Raw genomic sequence first — 20,417 nt, 5'->3', positions numbered from 1 at the left:
CAAGAAATAAAGTTCAAAGGAAACATGTGCTTTATTTTCTGCTATTCCGGTTCCCCGATACAGATGTCGAACGGAGGAGTGCGTCTATGACTATTCACAGACCCAAGCGCATCCCTTGGTTCGGTTGAAGTTACTTACAGTAAAATACATGCTGTTGGTCCCCATCACCAACCCGACCTACACAGTGAGGCATCCTATGTCTGTAAGAAGGGGTATACGTTGAGCATTCAAGCAGAAATGAACAAATTAGTTGCTGTATGAATTAAAACACAAAAGCCCGTTTTGAAAGACTTATGTTAGAAAGTATTGTCTCAAGTATCAACAATACTTTCAGGTAGTTATAGTGTATAAAATGGCGCCTTTCTTTTTTTTGTTTTTTATGTGCATTAGCAAAACGGAATCCTTTCTCGCAGGAAAAATGAAACCGTGATGAAAATCGTTTAGTTTATTTTATTAATTTTCCAATGTCCTAACATTTGTTATATAAACTTGTGTTTTGTGCTTATATAACTTAAATTAAGCTTTAGTAGTTGAGACACCACTGAAAAAAAAATAATCATGGGATAGTAAAGGAAGATGTTTTGCTGCAACAAAACGCGGGGACCGAACAAAAGCACCAGAATCATATCTACAAGTCACATTTATATGACGAGATATACCCTCGTGGGTCAAATATGTGCACATAAACGAAAAACAACACGAACAGGGGGGGATTTACCATCGTGTTCTCGAGCCTTGAGGTTGGTATTTTTCCGTGGGTTCATCATGACATATAAACGCAACAAAAATAGTTTGCCTCCTCGAGGGTATTTCTATGTTTCTCGGGAGTTTTCAGTATACGATTGACAAATAAACCAGAAAAGGAGGAAGGAAATTGTCCATATAGTCTCATTTAATATAAAATTAAACTTTGTTCTCGACAGAATAAGAGTAGCAGTGTATACAGATATTGTAGTATTAGGTTCATCATTTTGTTCAGTGTTCGTTTAAAACACTTTTCGTTGGCATTTTATTAAAAGTTTAAAATTTCAATCGCCATATAAACACGTCATCTATGGTAAATATAGGGAAGTTTACCTCTGCATTGTACTTAAAGGCTTTCAGTGGAGGTCGTTCAGTGCGTGGGTAAGATCAAAATCGTGTTAAATAACACAGGTCGCACTTTGGAGTTTCTCCCAAACAGTTTTGTTAATTGCAACTATTGTGGGCACTCGGATAAAGGTTATTTAACATTGTTCTGTATAATATGGATATATCTTTCTACGAGTACACAGCTTGGAAAGTCGTATTTGAAGAGCCGCTAATAATAATAATAATAATAATAATAATAATCTTAGGTATTATTATAATAAAGATAATGATAATGATTATTAACATGGGACGGAACAAATACGGGATTTTTGATCGCGCGTGCGTCCCAATACGGAAATATATTGTATTATAGAATAGGGGTATTTACTAAACAAAGCTGCTTCCGGTACGTCACCATTACCATGCTTTATTGAAATTCGTATTCAGTTAAATGTGTTCTTTGCCGTGGAAAGCTTGCTTATTCTAGGTAAGCAATTTGATTTCTTAAAGTTTTAATTCATTGGCTTAATATGAATGGTATGAACTGTATAATAAACTTTTAAAAATATTGTTTGATAACGTACATTCTGTTTTTTCTTATTTTTTTCTTTATCTAATTAACTTCTTCAACGATTTGAAATTTTACATATATATACATATACATATATATGTATATAAAAGTAAATTATTAAATCTTTAAAACTTAGTATATATCCGCGTGGGCTACCACAGTAAAAGGTTTTCACGTTTATGAAACGTATGTTAAATATTGCAAAACATACTAACATATTATTTTTCTTTGTTTAATTTATTTCATCAACGTATTGAATAGTTACCAAACTTCCTGGCTTATTCTTTTATTTAATTTGATACTGAACTGGTTTAGTTTAATGATCCAATCTTTTGAATTTCGTAAATGTTCGAGTAGGATATCATAGAACTACTTCTAACAATGTTACAAAGTATCCGAAACCGGGTTTCCCCGAAACTATATTTAGAACTCAAATGCATATTAGCACATAGACAGTTATGCAGAGTCAGGTTTGAAAAAGTTATTTTGTAGTTCATTTGAAAACCACATATCCTTAAGAAAGTAGTATAATAGTATTGTTTGTACAGCGTGTAACTATTTTCAGGTAATGTGCAATGACTGTTGCATCAGTCTTGTGTAATTCCACAGCTTATATAAAAGGCCACCTTGATTGTAAATTCAGTCATAAATATTATTTACAAAAGTATAGAACTACGTGCGTTTTGCCTCATATGACTAAAACTATTTGCCAAATATAACAGAAACATAATTTGTTTTATTTTACTTCATGGTGCCAGACTAAATGAGTGAAGATACGAACTACGAAAAACTAGAGGGACGTTTAAAGAGTTTTGAAGACTGGACGTTTGCGACAGACCCACAGAAGCTGGCAAACGCTGGATTTTATGCTACAGGTTTAAGATTATTTGATATATATATATATATATATATATATATATATATATATATATATATATATATATATATATATATATATATATATATATATATATATATATATATATGTATATATATATATATATGAGTGAAGATACGAACTACGAAAAACTATATATATATATATATATAATAAAATATACGTATTTAAATCGTTGTTGTAAACAAATATGCTACATTTTGTAAAGTAATTATGCTGATGTAAGTAAACTTTAAGTCAACATTTTCGTACAACTTTCCAGGGTACCACGACGTTGTTAGATGTTTTGCCTGTGGTCTCGGGCTACGATACATGAAGCCTGAAGATGACCCATTGATCGAGCACAGCAAGCACGGCCCGACCACGTGTCACTTCTTGATCCAGATGTGTGACAATACTCAGGTTAGATTTTTGGAAACAGAATGAATATTGCTTTGTCTGACAATATTCAGGGTTTATATTTCAAACAAGCTACATTCTGCTTTGGTAGGTCAAATAATGGCTAATTGAAAGTGTTGGAAGTATGAATAGCTGAATGTTATTTTAATACAAAGTGGAATGTGTACTTCTGAAGGATCGCTCGTCCGAAATTTACTCTCATTTTGAAATTAGGTTCAGGAGAAAATATTAATCTTGAGACGTCCAAGTTTGAATCAGGTTTTAGTTTGAGTGTTTAACCATGGTTGATACGACACTGTCAACATCGGCAAGCATCGGGTTAAGCGGTATTTGATCAACAACAAACACTGAGGCTCATACAACCATTTTAAAAATATTGATCTGTTTTCGAATTTCTTAATATTACAGCTTTACTTTATTTTATTCAGCAAAAAGAAACGGACGAAAATGGTGCGACAAATTCGACGAATGGTGAATCAGGTAAGGACAATATATTTTCGTTTCTTTATCGAAATCAATAACTGTTGAGTTAGACTTTGTCACAGTTCACAGTGTATCTTGCGTCTTAAATTGTAATTTGGATTTATTATTTGCAGACGAAATGGACGAGCTTTCTCGCCTAGAGGAGCAGAATACACAACTGAGGGCGAGAACTACATGCAAGGTTTGTCGGGAAAGACAAGCACTTATCCTGTTGATTCCATGTAGCCACCTTGCAACCTGCGTCCAGTGTGAGCAAAACCTAACCATCTGCCCCGTGTGTAACAGACAAGTTGTGGAGACGGTCAAGACCTTCTTGGGATGATCTAGGAGCCAGGGAGTAAATGCTGCTAACATCTGAATTGCTGAATTCGTTTGATTGGAGACAGAACGAACATCTGTATATTGTTGGATCCAAAATGATATTTGGATGAAAAAGTATATAACATATATGTTCATATATGAAACAAAGAAAATGTAACATTTTGATTGTTAAATATAGCATGAAAATGACTTTGAAGGAAAGTCTTCTTTAAAAATAACAACAATATGCTATAAGTGATATTTCTTTGAAATTTAAAACAAAATGTTTAAAGGTTTTTTGTGGCTTTAACGGGCAGCTTCTTTCATAAAGGCATTAGGTTTTGTTAATAAAATGCGAATTAATAAAGGTGCTAAATAATGATATGTGTTTAATTACCTCCATTTCATACATCAAATCACAAATGTAGCGTCACTATGGTGTTTTTCAATAACGTAATTAATGCAAAAATGATAAAATGATTAACCAATAAAAAATAAACAAGAAATAATATCGATTTTAAAATATAAAATGCACTAATAATTTTCTTCATCCTAATGATGGATGGCTAATGTTAGTGATTTGGGTGGGTGAGTGAGTGATTTCGGTGAGTGAGTGAGTGAGTGAGTGAGCGAGTGAGTGAGTGAGTGAGTGAGTGAGTGAGTGAGTGAGTGAGCGAGCGTGTGAGTGAGTGAGCGTGTGAGTGAGTGAGTGAGTTTTCAATGAAATCACGGATACTTATATAAAAAAGCAATAAACAAAACGAAAGCATCAAACAGCAATTTTTTCTGACCACTTACACTTTTATTTTCGGGTTTTTAAACTATTAGTTGATTATTATATTTTCCCTGTACTATTAGTCAAACTTCTGGGGCCTCTCTTTTAACTGTTGTTAGTACGTACCGGTTACGTACTAGAGTAACTCAACTTCAAGATTTTCTGTTAAACACATTAAAATGAAATTGTCGTACTTAAAACATCGTATTTTGTACGCATCTCTACGCGTGCCAAGATGTCTCGTAACTGTGACGTAAACATGGCCGCCATATACGGCATTCTTTATGTTCAGCGAAGAATTCGTGCACAACGTCTTTATCCCCGCGTCTTACATTTGCCGGGTTGCTAAGTATCATCATCTAATAAGTTTTAGTATTGAATCATTTATTTTTCAAAATAAACAGGGGACGCAACTTTTGTAAACGCTTTTGCAAAATATGGGTTCGGTTATATATCTTTGGGTTCATTTATGACTTTGAGTAATGTCCCAGGAATTTTAATGACTCAATTAAAAATATTATGTTAAAGTCATTATTCCTAACAACTTTATTTTTAAACGATCTTCAGTTTCACAAATTATTCGTCCATGAACTGAAATAACGTTTGATATTTGATTGAAGTAGATATAGATCACTCTTTCTCCTAACGGACTGTTGAAAATTATATTAGACTTAACACTTGGTAGCATTTAAGCTTGTCCCGGTAGTTTTTCTTATTTTATTCGTTATTTCTAACTTAAATCAAAGACATAAATAATTGAAATCTGGTTATAATCTGGTTTTGATATGGCGATTGCTGAAGACTATATATAAGTTTTCGATAAAACATTCTTTTATGAATAAAGTAAAAAAGGAAACAAAAGCTTTACTTTTCTCCAATTCTGGTTCCCCAAAACAGATGTTGAGCGGATATGGTCCTTGGTTCAGTTGAAGTTTCTATAAGTTAAATCGTTAAAAACATGCTGTTGGTTCCCACCACCAACCCGACCGACAGTGAGGCATCCTATGTCTGTTAGTGCGGGTTGAGCATTCAAGTAGTTATAAACAACTTAGTTGTTGTATGAATTAAAACATGGAAGCCCGTTTTCAAAGGTTTAACTTAGCTGATGTTAGAAAGTATTTTCTTGCATACCGGACGTGTGTTTCCGGTCATGTGACAAGTGCTTGAAAAACTCGTCTTACATCCCCTATGTAAGATGAGTCCCGCCCATTAAAGCGCCACTTCTTATTTTATTGTATGGTTTTTGAAAAGTAGATTAACCATTTCAATAAAGCGCAATCAAATATATAAGTACGCAATATCTTTATTTAAAATTAAAAATAAATAACCGTAAAAGCGCGAATTTTAGAGGAAATAATTGACGTCAAAGGTGATTCAAAATTACTGCGTTTTATGACGTCACCCAACGTCGCACGCGCTTTTTGGTGAATGTACAAAAGTGCGTTTTCTTCATCAATTTTTCCACAAATTTATACCCGCGTGCCCTCGGGTCGGATATTTCTTTCCGTACCGGAAACACATGATAGATACTTATAGTCTCAAGTAAAAACAATGCTCAATACTTTCAGGTAGTCAGAGTGTATAAAATGGCGCATTTGTTTTTGTTTTTTTTATGTGCATTAACAAAACGGAATTGAGTTGCTTGAGAAATAAATGATTTGCCAGAAGGTAGAAGTCACTAATCAGTCATGTTTAGACATACTGTAATCGTACTGCATTATAATGAACATTAAAATCATATGAAACTTCATTGATGATGTAGCATGATGGCATGGAGCTTTAAACGATGCCTACATATATGTTTGTCCTGGTATAGACAATATTAACTGATTAAATTAAAATATTGATTTTGTAACTGGGGTTGACCATGTAGTTTTCATTATAATATAAACTATCAATTGATAATTAGTAACATATCTGTAATCAGCATATGGTCACTCTTAAGAAAAAACAGGCGTTGAATTTGACATTCTTTTTTCTGAGACTCACATTTATTGTAAAACTGAGAAACTGAGAAACTGCCTGGTTTCAATTTTGTTGTTGATATAGTACAGTTTTTGTTCGAGTTTTTTGTATTCAATAAGTTGAATACATTGTTTTATGTTGTGCCATTCATGCATAAGATACAACAGAGAATTAAATGAGTGAATCAAAGTAAACTTTGTTAAAAACATGCTGTGAATAAACTGCAAAATAGTTTATATTTATATTGTATATGCTCAAATGTGTATCTCTATCCAAATACCATGAGTAATCAATCGAAAAGAAAGACCGTTTTGATCAGTGACACTGAACACTATCAACTAGACAAGTAAGGTCTCATTGAATGTGCGTTTACTGCCTTTTTAAGACAAATTGTCAAACAGTTTTAAACTTAAACGGCATCTAAAATACCACAAATATACGGAATGCCGTTAGGGCCATCGACAATGAATGTATTGATCAGAAACGAGATACTTGATAGTACGATGACAAAAACGCGAAATCACGAAACTACAATGGTGAAAACGCGACAGTACGATGATGAAAACGCGACAGTGCGATAACGAAAACGCGAAAATACGGCAGTACGATGATGATAATGCAATAAACTATCGAGTTTTTACAATCGTACTTTCGCGTTTTCACCATCGTAATATCGTGAGTTCGCGCTTTCATCATCGTACTATCGTACTGTCGCGTTTTCATCATCGTACTATCGCTTTTCATCATCGTACTGTCGTGTTTTCATCATCGTACTATCGCTTTTTCACCATTGTAGTATCACGTTTTCATCATCGTACTGTCGTGTTTTCATCATCGTACTATCGCGTTTTCATCATCGTACTGTTGTTTTTTCATCATCTACAATCACGTTTTCACCATCGTACTGTCGTGTTTTCATCATCGTACTGTAGTGTTTTCATTATGGTACTATCGCCTTCCGGTGCGCATGCGCATAGAACAGTGCTTGTTTTAAGTCATTGGATCATGTCTTCAACTGAAGCTTTTATAACGCATTTTGAATTAATCTGAAATACTGTTCATTAAAAGTTTAAACAACGATGGTTAAATAGTAGTAGTAGAAACAGTTGTAGTGGTAGTAAAAACAGTAGTAGTAGAAGTAGCCGTAGAAGTAGTAGTAGAAGTAGTAGTTGTAGTAGAAGTAGTAGTAGTAGTTGTTGTTGTAGTAGTAGTAGTAGTAGTAGTAGTAGTAGTAGTAGAAGTAGTATTATTAGGATTAGTAGTAGTAGTAGTAGTAGTAGTAGCAGTTGTTGTAGTAGTGATAGAAGTAATAGTAGTAGTAGTAGTAGTAGTAGTAGTAGTAGTAGTAGTAGTAGTAGTAGTAGTAGTAGTAGTAGTTGTAGTAGTAGTAGTAGTAGTAGTAGTAGTAGTAGTAGCAGTAGCAGTAGTAGTAGTAGTAGTATTGATTTTTTTTACGAATGATAATTCTACTACGTCTAGGCGATAGTACGATGATGAAAACGCGATAGTACGATGGTTAAAACGCGATAGTACGATGATGAAAACGCGACGGTACGATGATAAAAACGCGACAGTACGATGATGAAAACGCGAAATCACGAAACTAGGATGGTGAAAACACGACAGTACGATGATGAAAACACGATAGTGTATCGCATTATTATCATCGTACTGTCGTAGTTTTGCGTTTTCATCAACGTCCTGGGTTTGTTTGCGATTTTTGTACCCTGAAAAATAACCAGCCGTTTTTATTTGACCTTCTATTCGATGAAAAAATGATCAAAATTGTACGTAAAGGTTCTTCACTACAAACGGTAAATATATTTCAGCCCACAATTATAATGTTAAGCTGTTGATAAAATCTGGTTATTGTTATCTCACAGGAGAAAACCCCCGTAATTAAAAGCGTTTTATTCAGTTTTGAAGCGTTTTTCTCTTCTTAAAATAATCTAAATTATTGAGATAATATAACCTAAAGCTGAAGTTGTTGAGACATCACTAAAGAAAGTAATAACGGGCGAGTAAAAAACACTTTTTACTTAAAAAAATCGGGGACCGATATGCGCGAACAACAATCACCCGAATCATATATAATATTGCCTTATATATGACGATTTTAACCATAGTTGGCAAACTGTATAAAGTCAAAACGCAAACAACCACGGGGGTTAAATATACCCTCTCGCCATCGAGCCTGGAGGTTGGGTTAACTTTCCACAGTGGGCTTCTTCATGTCATATAAACGCATCAAATAATTAACTTTCCGAGGTTATTTCGATTAATTGCGGGAGTTTTCGGTGAATGATCGACATATAAAGCAGGAAAAAGGACGTGAAATGTTATATAGTCTTATTTAATATGATATTACACTTTATTCTCAACAAAATAAGAATGGTATTGTGAACAGATATTTTAGAATTAACTTCATCATTTTGTTCAGTGTGCTTTTCAACACATTTTCTATGGATTTTTATTAAAAGTTGTATTTCTCAATTGCCATATAACCGCGTCCTCTATCGTACATAAAGGGAAGATTTCAACTGCATTGCTTTTAAAGGATTTTAGCGGGTAGGTCGTTTAGTGCGTGGGTAAGATGTAATCGTGGTAAATAACAATGATCGTACTTTTAAGTTACCTCTTTACATTTATTGTTCATTGCATCTAGTGTAGGCAAATCACGCAATGTACTATAATTGGGGTGATTAATACACTAAGCTGCTTCTGGTACGTCACCATTGCCATGTTTAATTGAAACTTTTATTCAGTTAAATGTGTTCTTCGCCGTGGAAGGCTTAGTTATTCCAGGTATACAATTTGATTAGTTAAAGTGTAAATTCATTGACTAAATATAAATAAAACTAGATACTGAATGATTGTCTAAAAATATTGTTTGAGAAGGTAATTTCTATTTTGCTCAACAGATTAGATATAAAAGAATCACTTGTTTAGCTTAATTAACATTATCAATGTTTTGAACTGATACCAAATTATCGTTTCTCAAAAATATATATATATTGTTAAAAATATTGTTCCCGTAAAATGTAAATTATTCATTGTTTTCAAAAATTATATATCCGCGTGGGCTATCATGTTTAAGGTATTCACATTGATCAGTTTCGATTGATGTAAAGATTGCAAAAGCAGGTTTCCCCGGTCATATTTTAAGAACAGAAAGTCTATGTTATCAAATAAAGTTTTATAACAGATATACATAGCCATACAAAATATACAAAATAACCCATTTTGAGCCTGGCTATGTATTATGTATAAAAGTATATATATATATATATATATATATATATATATATATATATATATATATATATATATATATATATATATATATATACTCCGTTTGATAAATTATAAATTGAACCGATTCCGCAGGTTGCTGTTAGAACTAAGCCAACGATAATTATGTTTATTTGGATACTTCCTTAATAACTGTCTGATTACCTTCCCTTAAACGTTTGGTTACACACTTACCTTACGCGGCACTTGCGATCTATTTATTAAATTATCTTAGCTTTCCATGTTACGAAATCGTACATGTTACGATAAAAGTTTTAAAAGAAGCGCCCCCCTCCCCCTTTAAAATTTTGCAACGCCTTTTCCCAGGGATTGTCATGGAGGCATTGTTTTTGAAGATGAAGGTTCCTTTTCCTCAAGTCCACAAACGCATATCCGCATGTACACCTGAGTCAATTTAAAGGTAGGGTTGCGAAACCTTCATGCATTTTTATTAGTACTTGAACGTACAGGTTGACTGTGAGGCTGGCATATTTCATTGTACCCAACATTACATAATATAATGCAATCTACGAAGTTCACAAATAACCAAGTATGTGACAATGATACCTCAGATTCACCAAAATAAAAGTTTGTTTAAACAAAAAGTCAATGGGCGTTAATTAAGTGTGAGTGAAAGAACTTAAACTCATAGTGATAAATAACATTGTCGATTCATGGAGATACGCTTTAACATTCATAAATGAGTTATTGGCACTAGTGTGGGCTGACAACCTGCATTATAGGATATCATTTGGGTGTGCTGCGTTCTCCGTGCAGCTGACGTATTTTATAATATTGCAGTTTTAATGAATAAATCTGATTTCGTCTTTTTTTTATCTTTTTTTTAACATGTACTCATTACAAGTAAATTATCCAATTTTTAAAATATCGTAAATATTCCTGTGGGATATCATCATACATGGTGTTCACTTTGATCAATTTCAAATAATGTAATGTTTCAAAGTATTTCGAAACTGGGTTTACCCCGATACTATATTTAGAATTCAAGTTAAACTTAACGAACTAGTCCCAGTTTATAACATTTATTTATAGTCAGATGCTTAACAAACATGATATTGGGCAATAGATGTTGCAATTTTTGTCAATATTGGGTAAGAACATTGCTAATATAAAAGGCCACGTTGATTATAAATGTATCATCTATTCTCTACGATTATTTTAAACTAGGTGTGATTAACTATTCCTATATTTCTCTACTAATTAAGTAAATATTATCTCGCCATATATAAGCATCATATCATAGGTGATTCACATTGTCTTGATTTATAACATTTAACCACATAAAATCGTCGCCTCGTATGATACATATAGTTGCCTCAAAAGACAGACAACGCATAAATGTTTCTTTTTTTAAATGATGTTATTTTACCCGACTTGCAGACTAAATGAGTGAAGATACAAACTACGAAGAACTAGAAGGACGTTTAAAGAGTTTTGAAGAGTGGACGTTTACGACAGACCCAGGGAAGCTGGCAAACGCTGGATTTTATGCTACAGGTTAAAGATCATTATATATATATATATATATATATATATATATATATATATATATATATATAAATGACATACGCTCATATTTAATAAAATTTACGTATGAAAACCTTGTTCAATAAAAAGATGCTACATTTTGTAAAATAATTATATTGATATTAGCAAACTTTATGTTAACTATTTCGTACAACACTCCAGGGTACCACGACGTTGTTAGATGTTTTGCCTGTGGTCTTGGGCTACGATACATGAAGCCCGAAGATGACCCCTTGATCGAGCACATGAAGCACGGCCCGTCCACGTGTCACTTCTTGAACCACATGTCTGACAATACTCAGGTTTGATTCTTTGTAACAGAATGAATATTGCTTTGTCTGACAATATTCAGGGTTTATATTTCAAACAAGCTACATTCTGCTTTGGTAGGTCAAATAATGGCTAATTGAAAGTGTTGGAAGTATGAATAGCTGAATGTTATTTTAATACAAAGTGGAATGTGTACTTCTGAAGGATCGCTCGTCCGAAATTTACTCTCATTTTGAAATTAAGTTCAGGAGAAAATATCAATCTGGAGACGTCCAAAGTTTGACCCAGGTTTTAATTTCAGTGTTTAACCATGGTTGATACGACACTGTCAACATCGGCAAGCATCGGGTTAAGCGGTATTTGATCAACAACAAACACTGAGGCACATACAACCATTTAAAAATATTGATCTGTTTTCGAATTTCTTAATGTTATAGCTTTACTTCATTTTATTCAGCAAAAACAAACGGACGAGAATGGTGCGACAAATTCGACGAATGGTGAATCAGGTATGAACAATATATTTCCGTTTCTTTATCGAAATCAATAACTATGGAGTTATGCTTTGCTACAGCTCACAGTGTATCTTGCGTCTTAAATTGTAATTTGGATTTATTATTTGCAGACGAAATGGACGAGCTTTCTCGCCTAGAGGAGCAGAATACACAACTGAGAGCGAGAACTTCATGCAAGGTTTGTCGGGAGAGACAAGCGATCATCCTGTTGCTTCCGTGTAGCCACCTTGCAACCTGCGTGCAGTGTGAGCAAAACCTAACCATCTGTCCCGTGTGTAACAGACAAGTTGTGGAGACGGTCAAGACCTTCTTAGGATGATCTAAGAGCCAGAGAAAAGAATGCTGCTTACATCTGCATTGCTGAATTCGTTTGAATTGAGACAGAACAAACATATGTATTATTTGGATCCGAAATCATATTTGGATAAAAAAAGTTTATAATTTTTATGTTCATACATGAAACAAAGACAATCTAACATTTTTATTGTTAATTTAACATGAACATCACTTTGATAGAAAGTCATCTAAAAAAAAAATATATGCTTTAAGTGATATTTCTTTGAAATTTTAAACAAAAAAAATAACTGTTTTTGTGGCTTTCACAGGCAGCTTCTTTCATGAAGGCATTAGGCTGTGTTAATATAATGCGAATTATTAAAGGTGCTAAATAATGATATTAAAATGCTTGTGTTTAATTACCTCCATTGGTACATTTAATCACAAAAGTATCGTCAGTATTGTGTTATTCAATAACGTGGGGGTGGGTTGGTGGATGGAAGGGTTTATTTTGGGTGGGTGTTTTGGTGGGTGGGTGTGTGGGTTGGTTGGTTTTTGGTGGGTTTTTGGTGGGTGGTTGAGTGAGAGGTTGAGTGGTTGAGTGGTTGAGTGAGTAAGTGAGTGAGGGGAGTGAGTGAGTGAGTGAGTGAGTGAGTGAGTGAGTGAGTGTGTGAGTGATTGATTGATTGATTAATTGATTGATTGATTGAGTGAGTGAGTGAGTGAGTGAGTGAGTGAGTGAGTGAGTGAGTGAGTGAGTGAGTGAGTGAGTGAGTGAGTGAGTGAGTCAGTGAGTCAGTCAGTCAGTCAGTCAGTAAGTCAGTCAGTCAGTCAGTCAGTCAGTCAGTCAGTCAGTCAGTCAGTCAGTCAGTCAGTCAGTCAGTCAGTCAGTCAGTCAGTCAGTCAGTCAGTCAAGTCAGTCAGTCAGTCAGTCAGTCAGTCCTTGAGTGAGTCAGTGAGTGTGTTTAATTAGTTATTAGCTGATTATTATATTTTCTCTGTACTTATACTCCAACTTTTTCGGGCCTGACTTTCAACTGTTGTTAGCACGTACCGGTAACGTACTAGAGTACTTCAACATCGAGAGTTTCCGTTTAGCACATTACAATGAAATTGTCGTACTTAAAACATCGTCTTTAATACGTATCTATACGCGTATGAATATGGCTCATAACTGTCACGTACTGATTAAGTGTTCGTAAACATGGCCACCATATACGGCATCCTTTATGTGCAGCGAATAATTCGTTCACGACATCTTTATCCCCGCGTATTTCATTGGCCGGGCTGCTTAGTATCATCACCATTCTTTATATTGAATCATTTATTTTTCAAATTAAAGAGGGGACGCAACTTTTGTAAATGTTATTTCAAAATATTGGTTCGGTTATATATCTTTGGGTTCATTCATGACTTTGAGTTATGTCCCAAAATATTCCAAACACAGAAATAAAGCAAAAGATCAGCTTAATTAATGATGTATTTGAAAAGTTATTGAATTCACTATTTGCATTAAACAAATGAAATCTGGATATTATATGAATCTTGCATCACCGATAGAGTGTAAGATAGGTTCATCCAGACCCGAGCGTAGTTTGTTTTGCGGAAATTAGATTTACCGAGTTTCCGCAAAAACCCTGCGCGAGGGTTAGGATGAACCTTTCTTCCACCTCAGATAAGTAGATCCAATAATTTAACCATACTAGAAATTCTTATCTTGCCCACGGGTGAAGATAGAATGGCCGTATGAAACTTCTTTTTAATGGTCACCATATTGTAATTACCTCCCTTTTAAAGACTGTCGTCTTAAACATGATGGAAACCTTGTCTTGTGGCAATATTTAGAACGCTCATTAATTATTTCTCGCTTCAAATGTCATTATAAAACAGTTTTCGCGCACCTTTTAAGAAATAATGCTTCACCCTCCTTAGAACTTTTTAAGACCGGTTTGACTATTAACATAATCGGAATCTCTGCGCACATGTCCATGGCAACCACGAATTGTCGCATATCAATAGGCAATTATTTCACTAAGAACAAAAGAGTTCCAGCAACAAATACATTTTTACTTAATTTTGTTTTTATGAGGTAGGAGAAAAACATCTACCATAGGTTCATTCCGACCCTCGAGCAGGGTGTTTTGCGAAAATTCGGTAAACCTCGTTTCCGCAAAACACCCTACGATCGGGTCGGGATGAAACTATCTTAAACTCTCGGCCATGGAAGATACTTATAGTCTTACACGAGCGGCTATGGTAGAAGCTTTTTGTCCCACCGCAATTAAACAAAAACATTTTTTGCTGGAACTCTTTCGTGCGTAGTGAAAAATAAATGCGTTTGGATATGTGATAGTTTGTGGTTGTCATGGATCTGCGCCCAATGGTAATTCAGATTATGTTAATAGTCAAATTGGTCTTTAAATAGTTCTGGGGAGAATGCAGCATTATTTCTTGAATGTTGCGTGAAAAATGTCTATGGTGCCATTTGAAGCGAGAAATAATTAATTTGCATTTTAAAAATTGCCACGAGACAAGGTTCCCATAATGCTTTAGACGACGGTCTTCAACAAGGGAAGTAATTGTGTTAAGAGTTTAAAAAGGGGACTTGTTTTATGTTTGCTCGTGGGCGAGATAAGAATATCTAGCATGGTCAAAATATTTTGATCTATTTATCTGAGGTGGGAGAAAATTTTGTATAGATATGGCGATTACTGAAGACTATATATAAGTTTTCGATTGATCTTCTTTCATGAAATAAAGTACAAAGGAAACAAATGCTTTACTTTTCATCAATTCAGGTTCCCCGAAAGAACCTTAGTCGACCTCGTTTTTCAGTCCCAGTGGTCGAATTTCACACATTTCCTATGTTCTTTATGTCGAACTGTAGATCAAGACGTAGCTGTGAAAATATTCATGACGGTTTGCGACATGTCGCAAAATACCGTGCGTGTCAATATAGCAAACTGTCATAATTGGGGGATACAAAAATGTAATTGGTAAGTGCGAATAATTAAAGTTGTTTGTTTATGTATTTAATTAACGAGACATTTATTGCTCAAGCTCTTTTTGGTATTGTATAAAACATGAACATTTTATTGATCAGATATCAACCCCGAAGGGGAACAAAAAAAATAACTTCAAAATGTCAAATGGTAGTTCCACTGCTCTGATCGACCAATTCAGAGAAGGACCCGGTATAAAATCCGGGGGGATATCTGGATCGGCCATTGGGAGTAAGGGTTCTTAAAGAAAATTGTCATCGAAATCTTTCACCGAGAAGTACCAAGCCATCATCGAAGTCGAGAAGGGTATCAAGACAAAGAAGTAGATAGCGGCAGAATACGGCGTTTTCATTAAACACACTATCAACCTGGCTCAAAATTAATGAGCAGATTAAATTGAAATACCTTGCAACTAACAAGACCGTTCCATTGTGGATGTAAACATCGGACAATCCAACTCAAAGTTGTTGGGATTGGTGATTTATTTTGTAATTCGGATGAGTCGACTTTTCGTTATCTCGACTTTTTTTCACTAGGTCCCGAAAAAGTCGACATAACGAGGTTCGACTGTATATAACATAATACCCACGGGGGTTAAACATACCCTCTCGACATCAAGTTTGGAGGTGGGGTAAACTTTCCACTGTGGGCTTCTTCATGTCATTAAAAGGCAACAAATGATTAGCTTTCCGGGGATTTTCGATTAATTGCGGGAGTTTTCGGTGAATGATCGACATATAAAGCAGGAAAAAGGACGTGAAATGTTATATAGTCTTATTTAATATGATATTACACTTTATTCTCAACAAAATAAGAATGGTATTGTGAACAGATATTTTAGAATTAACTTCATCATTTTTTTAGTTTGCTTTTCAACACATTTTCTTTGGTATTTTATTGAAGTTTAAATTCTCAATTGCAATATAAACGCGTTCTCTATCGTACATATAGGACAGTTTTCGTCTGCATTGTACTTAACGGCTTTCAGTGGAGGTCGTTCAGTGCGTGGGTAAGATCAAAATCGTGTTAAATAACACTGGTCGTTACCCCTAAACATTTATTGTTAATTGTAACTAGCGTGGGTAAATCACGCCATGTACTAGGATTGGGGTGTTCAATAGACAAAGCTGCTTCCGATACGTCATCAATAGTTAAACATGATTTTTTGGTAACTAGTAATCCGGTAAATGCGTTCTTTGCCATGGTAGTATACAATTTGATTAGTTAAAGTGTATATTCAATGACTAAATATAAATAAAACTAGATATTAAATATGTCTAAAAAAAATGTTTGATAACGTAATTTCTATTTTGCTTAACACATTAGATATAAAAAAACTCACTTTTTTAACTTAATTAACTTCTTCAATGTTTTGAACTTATACCAAATTATCTCTTCTCAAAAATGAATATATTTGTTAAAAATAGTGTTCCCGTAAAAAGTAAATATTCATTGTTTTCAAAATGTATATATGCGCGTGGGCTTTCATAGTGCATGGTATTCACGTTTATCTGTTTAAATTAATGTAAAGGTTTTGAAAGCGGGTTTCCCCGATTCTATTTTAAGAACTGAAAATTTATGATAACAGACAAGTTTCAGTTTTATAACAGTAATACATTGTCTGGTTCAAAATGGGTTATTTTTATACATTTGAAAACTACATGATTATGTGGTATATATATGTAAAATCAGATTGATATCACATAAATTGAAAACCATTCCGCCTGTTGCTGTTAGAACTAAACCAACGACAATTTTGTATATTTGGATACTTGCTTAATAATTGTCTGATTACCTGTGAACTGATATTTCATAACGATAGCGTAATTGTAAGGAACTCTAGACTAACTCACTAGTTTACTGTGAGTAAACTTTTACAGACGACAAACTGGAAGTAAGCACACGCACAATCATAATGTTGACTTTCCCTTTTGATTAAAAGCATTATCGTAGCCTTCCAAGTTACGATATCGTACATGTTACGATAAAAGTTTTAAAAGAAGCGCCGCCTCCTCCTTTAAATTTTGCAGCGCCTTTTCCCAAGGATTGTCATGGAGGCATTGTTTTTGAAGATTAGGGTTCCTTTTCTTTAAAATCCACAAACGCACGTCCGCATGTACACCTGAACCATTTTATAGGTATGGTTGCGAAACCTTCATTCTTTTTTATTAGCTCTTAAACGTACAGGTTGACTGAGAGGCTGGCATATTTTATTGTACCCAACACTACACAATATAAAGCAATCTACTAGGTTCATAAATAACCAAGTATGTGACAATGATCACTCTGATTCACCCAAATAAAAGCTTGTTTAAACACAAAGTGAAGGGCGTTAAGTGTGAGTGGAAGAACTCAAATCCATAGTGATAAATAACAATGTCGCTCCATGGAGATACGCCTTAACATTTATAAATGAGTTATTGGCACTAGTGTGGGCTGCATTATAGGATATCATTTGGGTGTGTTGCGTTCTCAGTGCAACTGACGTATTTGTGGATGTTGCGGTTTTAATGAATAAATCTGATTCGGTTACTTTACTGTTAACATATTTAATTGATTGGCAACATATATCGTAATTAGTTAATTGTGAATTTCATTGTGGTAAGCTAAGTCATGCCAGGTATGTAAGGACGATATTTATGATTTAAATTATGGACTTAAAACACTAAATCATAAAAAAAAATGTTTTATATTTATTAAAACACTAAATATTTAACATATTCTCAAATTTATATTTTTTGAAAACGTTATTTCTGTTTTGCTTAATGTATTCAAATATTCGATTTCTTTGTTTGATTTATTTCCTTAACGTTTCCAATTCAGTTATCTTATTTTTAACATGTATTCTGAGAACATATAAATCTGAGAATATGTTAAATATCGTAAATACTCATGTGGGATATTATAATACAAGGTGTTCACTTTTATCAATCACAAATTATGTAATGTTACATTGTATTTCGAAACTGGGTTAACCCCGACACTATATTTATAATTCAAGTTAAATTTAACGAACGAGTCACTGTTTATGACATGTATGCAGGGTCAGATTCGCAGATGCTTGCTTATTATGCTTAGTTTTGTTACACATGAACACTACATGAGTGATATATACATCCGTAGACGTGCATACATAATATTAAGCTGAATACTGTCAAAATTATTTACCAAATTGAAGTATAACATTTGATGTATTTTTAGCGTCTCTGTATTCTCTATAAAAAAGTATTGGGCTGTCACAATCTTTGTAAATATTGGGTAAGAACATTGCTTATATAAAAGATCACGCTGAGTATAGATATAGTCATAAATCGTGTATAATCTATGAATAGTTGATGATACAAGGCACGTTCAACATTTACTATATTTATTAACTGATTAAGTAAGTAATATTGTCTCCATTAGTAACATATTACGCCATATTTATAAGCATCATATAATAAGTTATTCACATTGTCTTGATTTGTTACAAAATATGCCAAATGCTTAGCCTCATATGGTAATTTATTCATCTTGTATTAATATGTAACATATTACGATATAAATGTGTCGCCTCATATGATAAATATGTTTGCCTCATATGACAGACACTGCCTAAATGTATCCTCTCTTTGTTTCAATGATGCTATTTGACCCGACTTGCAGACTAAATGAGCGCAGACACAAACTACGAAGAACTAGAAGGACGTTTAAAGAGTTTTGAAGAGTGGACGTTTACGACAGACCCAGGGAAGCTGGCAAACGCTGGATTTTATGCTACAGGTTAAAGTTTAATTAATCTTTATACATGATTTACGCTCATATTTAATAAAATATACGTATTTAAATCGTTTTTCAATACAAAAATGCTACATTTTGTAGAAGAATCTTATGAACGAAAGCAAACTCTATGTCAACATTTTCGTACACCTTTCCAGGGTACCACGATGTTGTCAGGTGTTATGCCTGTGGTCTCGGGCTACGATACATGAAGCCCGAAGATGACCCCTTGATCGAGCACAGCAAGCACGGCCCGACCACGTGTCACTTCTTGATCCAGATGTGTGACAATACTCAGGTTAGATTTTTGGAAACAGAATGAATATTGCTTTGTCTGACAATATTCAGGGTTTATATTTCAAACAAGCTACATTCTGCTTTGACATATCAAAGAATGGTTAATTGAACGTGTTTGAAGTATGAAAAGGTGAATGTTATTTTAATATTTGATCACCAACAAACACTGAGGCACATACAACCATTTAAAAATATTGCTCTGTTTTCGAATTTCTTAATGTTATAGCTTTTCTTCATTTTATTCAGCAAGAAGAAACGGACGAGAATGGTGCGACAAATTCGACGAATGGTGAATCAGGTATGAACAATATATTCCCGTTTCTTTATCGAAATCAATAACAGTTATTGATTTCGATAAAGAAACGGGAGTTATGCTTTGTTACAGCTCACAATGTACCTTGCGTCTTAAATTGTAATTTGGATTTGTTATTTGCAGACGAAATGGACGAGCTTTCTCGCCTAGAGGAGCAGAATACACAACTGAGAGCGAGAACTACATGCAAGGTTTGTCGCGAGAGACAAGCGATCATCCTGTTGCTTCCGTGTAGCCACCTTGCAACCTGCGTGCAGTGTGAACCAAACCTGAGCATCTGTCCCGTGTGTAACAGACAAGTTATGGAGACGGTCAAGACCTTCCTGGGATGATGTAGGAGGCAGAGAGAAAATGCTGCTAACATCTGAATTGCTTAATACGTTTGAATTGAGACAGAACGAACATCTACATCTTTTTTTGTATCCGAAATTAAATTTGGATGAAAAAGTGTATAACATATATGTTCATATATGAAACAAAGACAAACTAATATGTATATTGTTAAGTAAAGCATTAACTGACTTTGAAAGAAAGTCATCTATAGAATTAACAATAATATGCTATAAGTGATATTTTTTTGAAATTTAAAACAAAATGTTTAACTGTATTTTATGACTTTCACAGGCAGCTTCTTTCATAAAGGCATTAGGTTTTGTTAATAAAATGCGAATTAATCAATGTGCG

The 20,417-nt window shown here is 34.1% G+C and overlaps 2 protein-coding genes and 1 long non-coding RNA gene across 5 annotated transcripts; all 3 read left to right on the top strand.

The window, feature by feature from the left end:
• The first annotated feature begins 1,196 nt into the window (after nt 1-1,196).
• Nucleotides 1,197-4,601, top strand: LOC128238235 (baculoviral IAP repeat-containing protein 8-like). 2 transcript variants are annotated; one of them, XM_052953915.1, is made up of 5 exons: nt 1,197-1,221; nt 2,401-2,517; nt 2,803-2,942; nt 3,368-3,419; nt 3,536-4,601. In XM_052953915.1, exons 2-5 carry the CDS (start codon nt 2,406-2,408, stop codon nt 3,742-3,744), a joined length of 513 nt encoding a protein of 170 aa, XP_052809875.1. In that variant the 5' UTR covers nt 1,197-1,221; nt 2,401-2,405; the 3' UTR covers nt 3,745-4,601. The 2 variants fall into 2 exon arrangements, with proteins under 2 accessions (XP_052809875.1, XP_052809874.1); XM_052953914.1 differs by lacking the exon at nt 1,197-1,221 and adding an exon at nt 1,287-1,558.
• A 6,310-nt stretch (nt 4,602-10,911) lies between these two features.
• Nucleotides 10,912-20,287, top strand: LOC128238234 (putative inhibitor of apoptosis). Of its 2 annotated transcripts, none has more exons than XM_052953912.1 (5): nt 10,912-11,017; nt 11,155-11,271; nt 11,464-11,603; nt 19,667-19,718; nt 19,857-20,287. In XM_052953912.1, the coding sequence occupies exons 2-5, from the start codon at nt 11,160-11,162 to the stop codon at nt 20,063-20,065; spliced, it is 513 nt and encodes a 170-aa protein (XP_052809872.1). In that variant the 5' UTR covers nt 10,912-11,017; nt 11,155-11,159; the 3' UTR covers nt 20,066-20,287. The 2 variants fall into 2 exon arrangements, with proteins under 2 accessions (XP_052809872.1, XP_052809873.1); XM_052953913.1 differs by having other exon boundaries at nt 10,948-10,978.
• On the top strand, nt 11,891-12,784 carry LOC128238237 (uncharacterized). Its single transcript, XR_008261656.1, has 2 exons — nt 11,891-12,080; nt 12,197-12,784. It is a non-coding gene; the product is annotated as an uncharacterized LOC128238237 (long non-coding RNA).
• Nucleotides 20,288-20,417: the final 130 nt, after the last annotated feature.

This window comes from Mya arenaria, chromosome 6, assembly GCF_026914265.1.
Source record: "Mya arenaria isolate MELC-2E11 chromosome 6, ASM2691426v1".
In the NCBI taxonomy this organism is placed as follows: Eukaryota; Metazoa; Mollusca; class Bivalvia; order Myida; family Myidae; genus Mya; species Mya arenaria.
This window is presented reverse-complemented; position numbering and strand designations above follow the sequence as displayed.

Bases quoted from the DNA above. Each gene is read 5' to 3' on its own strand.
- LOC128238234 (XM_052953912.1), top strand. From the start codon at position 11,160: ATGAGTGAAGATACAAACTACGAAGAACTAGAAGGACGTTTAAAGAGT. The intron at 11,604-19,666 runs GTTTGATTCTTT...CATTTTATTCAG, and splicing joins ACATGTCTGACAATACTCAG to CAAGAAGAAACGGACGAGAA. The intron at 19,719-19,856 runs GTATGAACAATA...TGTTATTTGCAG, and splicing joins TTCGACGAATGGTGAATCAG to ACGAAATGGACGAGCTTTCT.
- LOC128238235 (XM_052953915.1), top strand. From the start codon at position 2,406: ATGAGTGAAGATACGAACTACGAAAAACTAGAGGGACGTTTAAAGAGT. The intron at 2,518-2,802 runs GTTTAAGATTAT...ACAACTTTCCAG, and splicing joins CGCTGGATTTTATGCTACAG to GGTACCACGACGTTGTTAGA. The intron at 3,420-3,535 runs GTAAGGACAATA...TATTATTTGCAG, and splicing joins TTCGACGAATGGTGAATCAG to ACGAAATGGACGAGCTTTCT.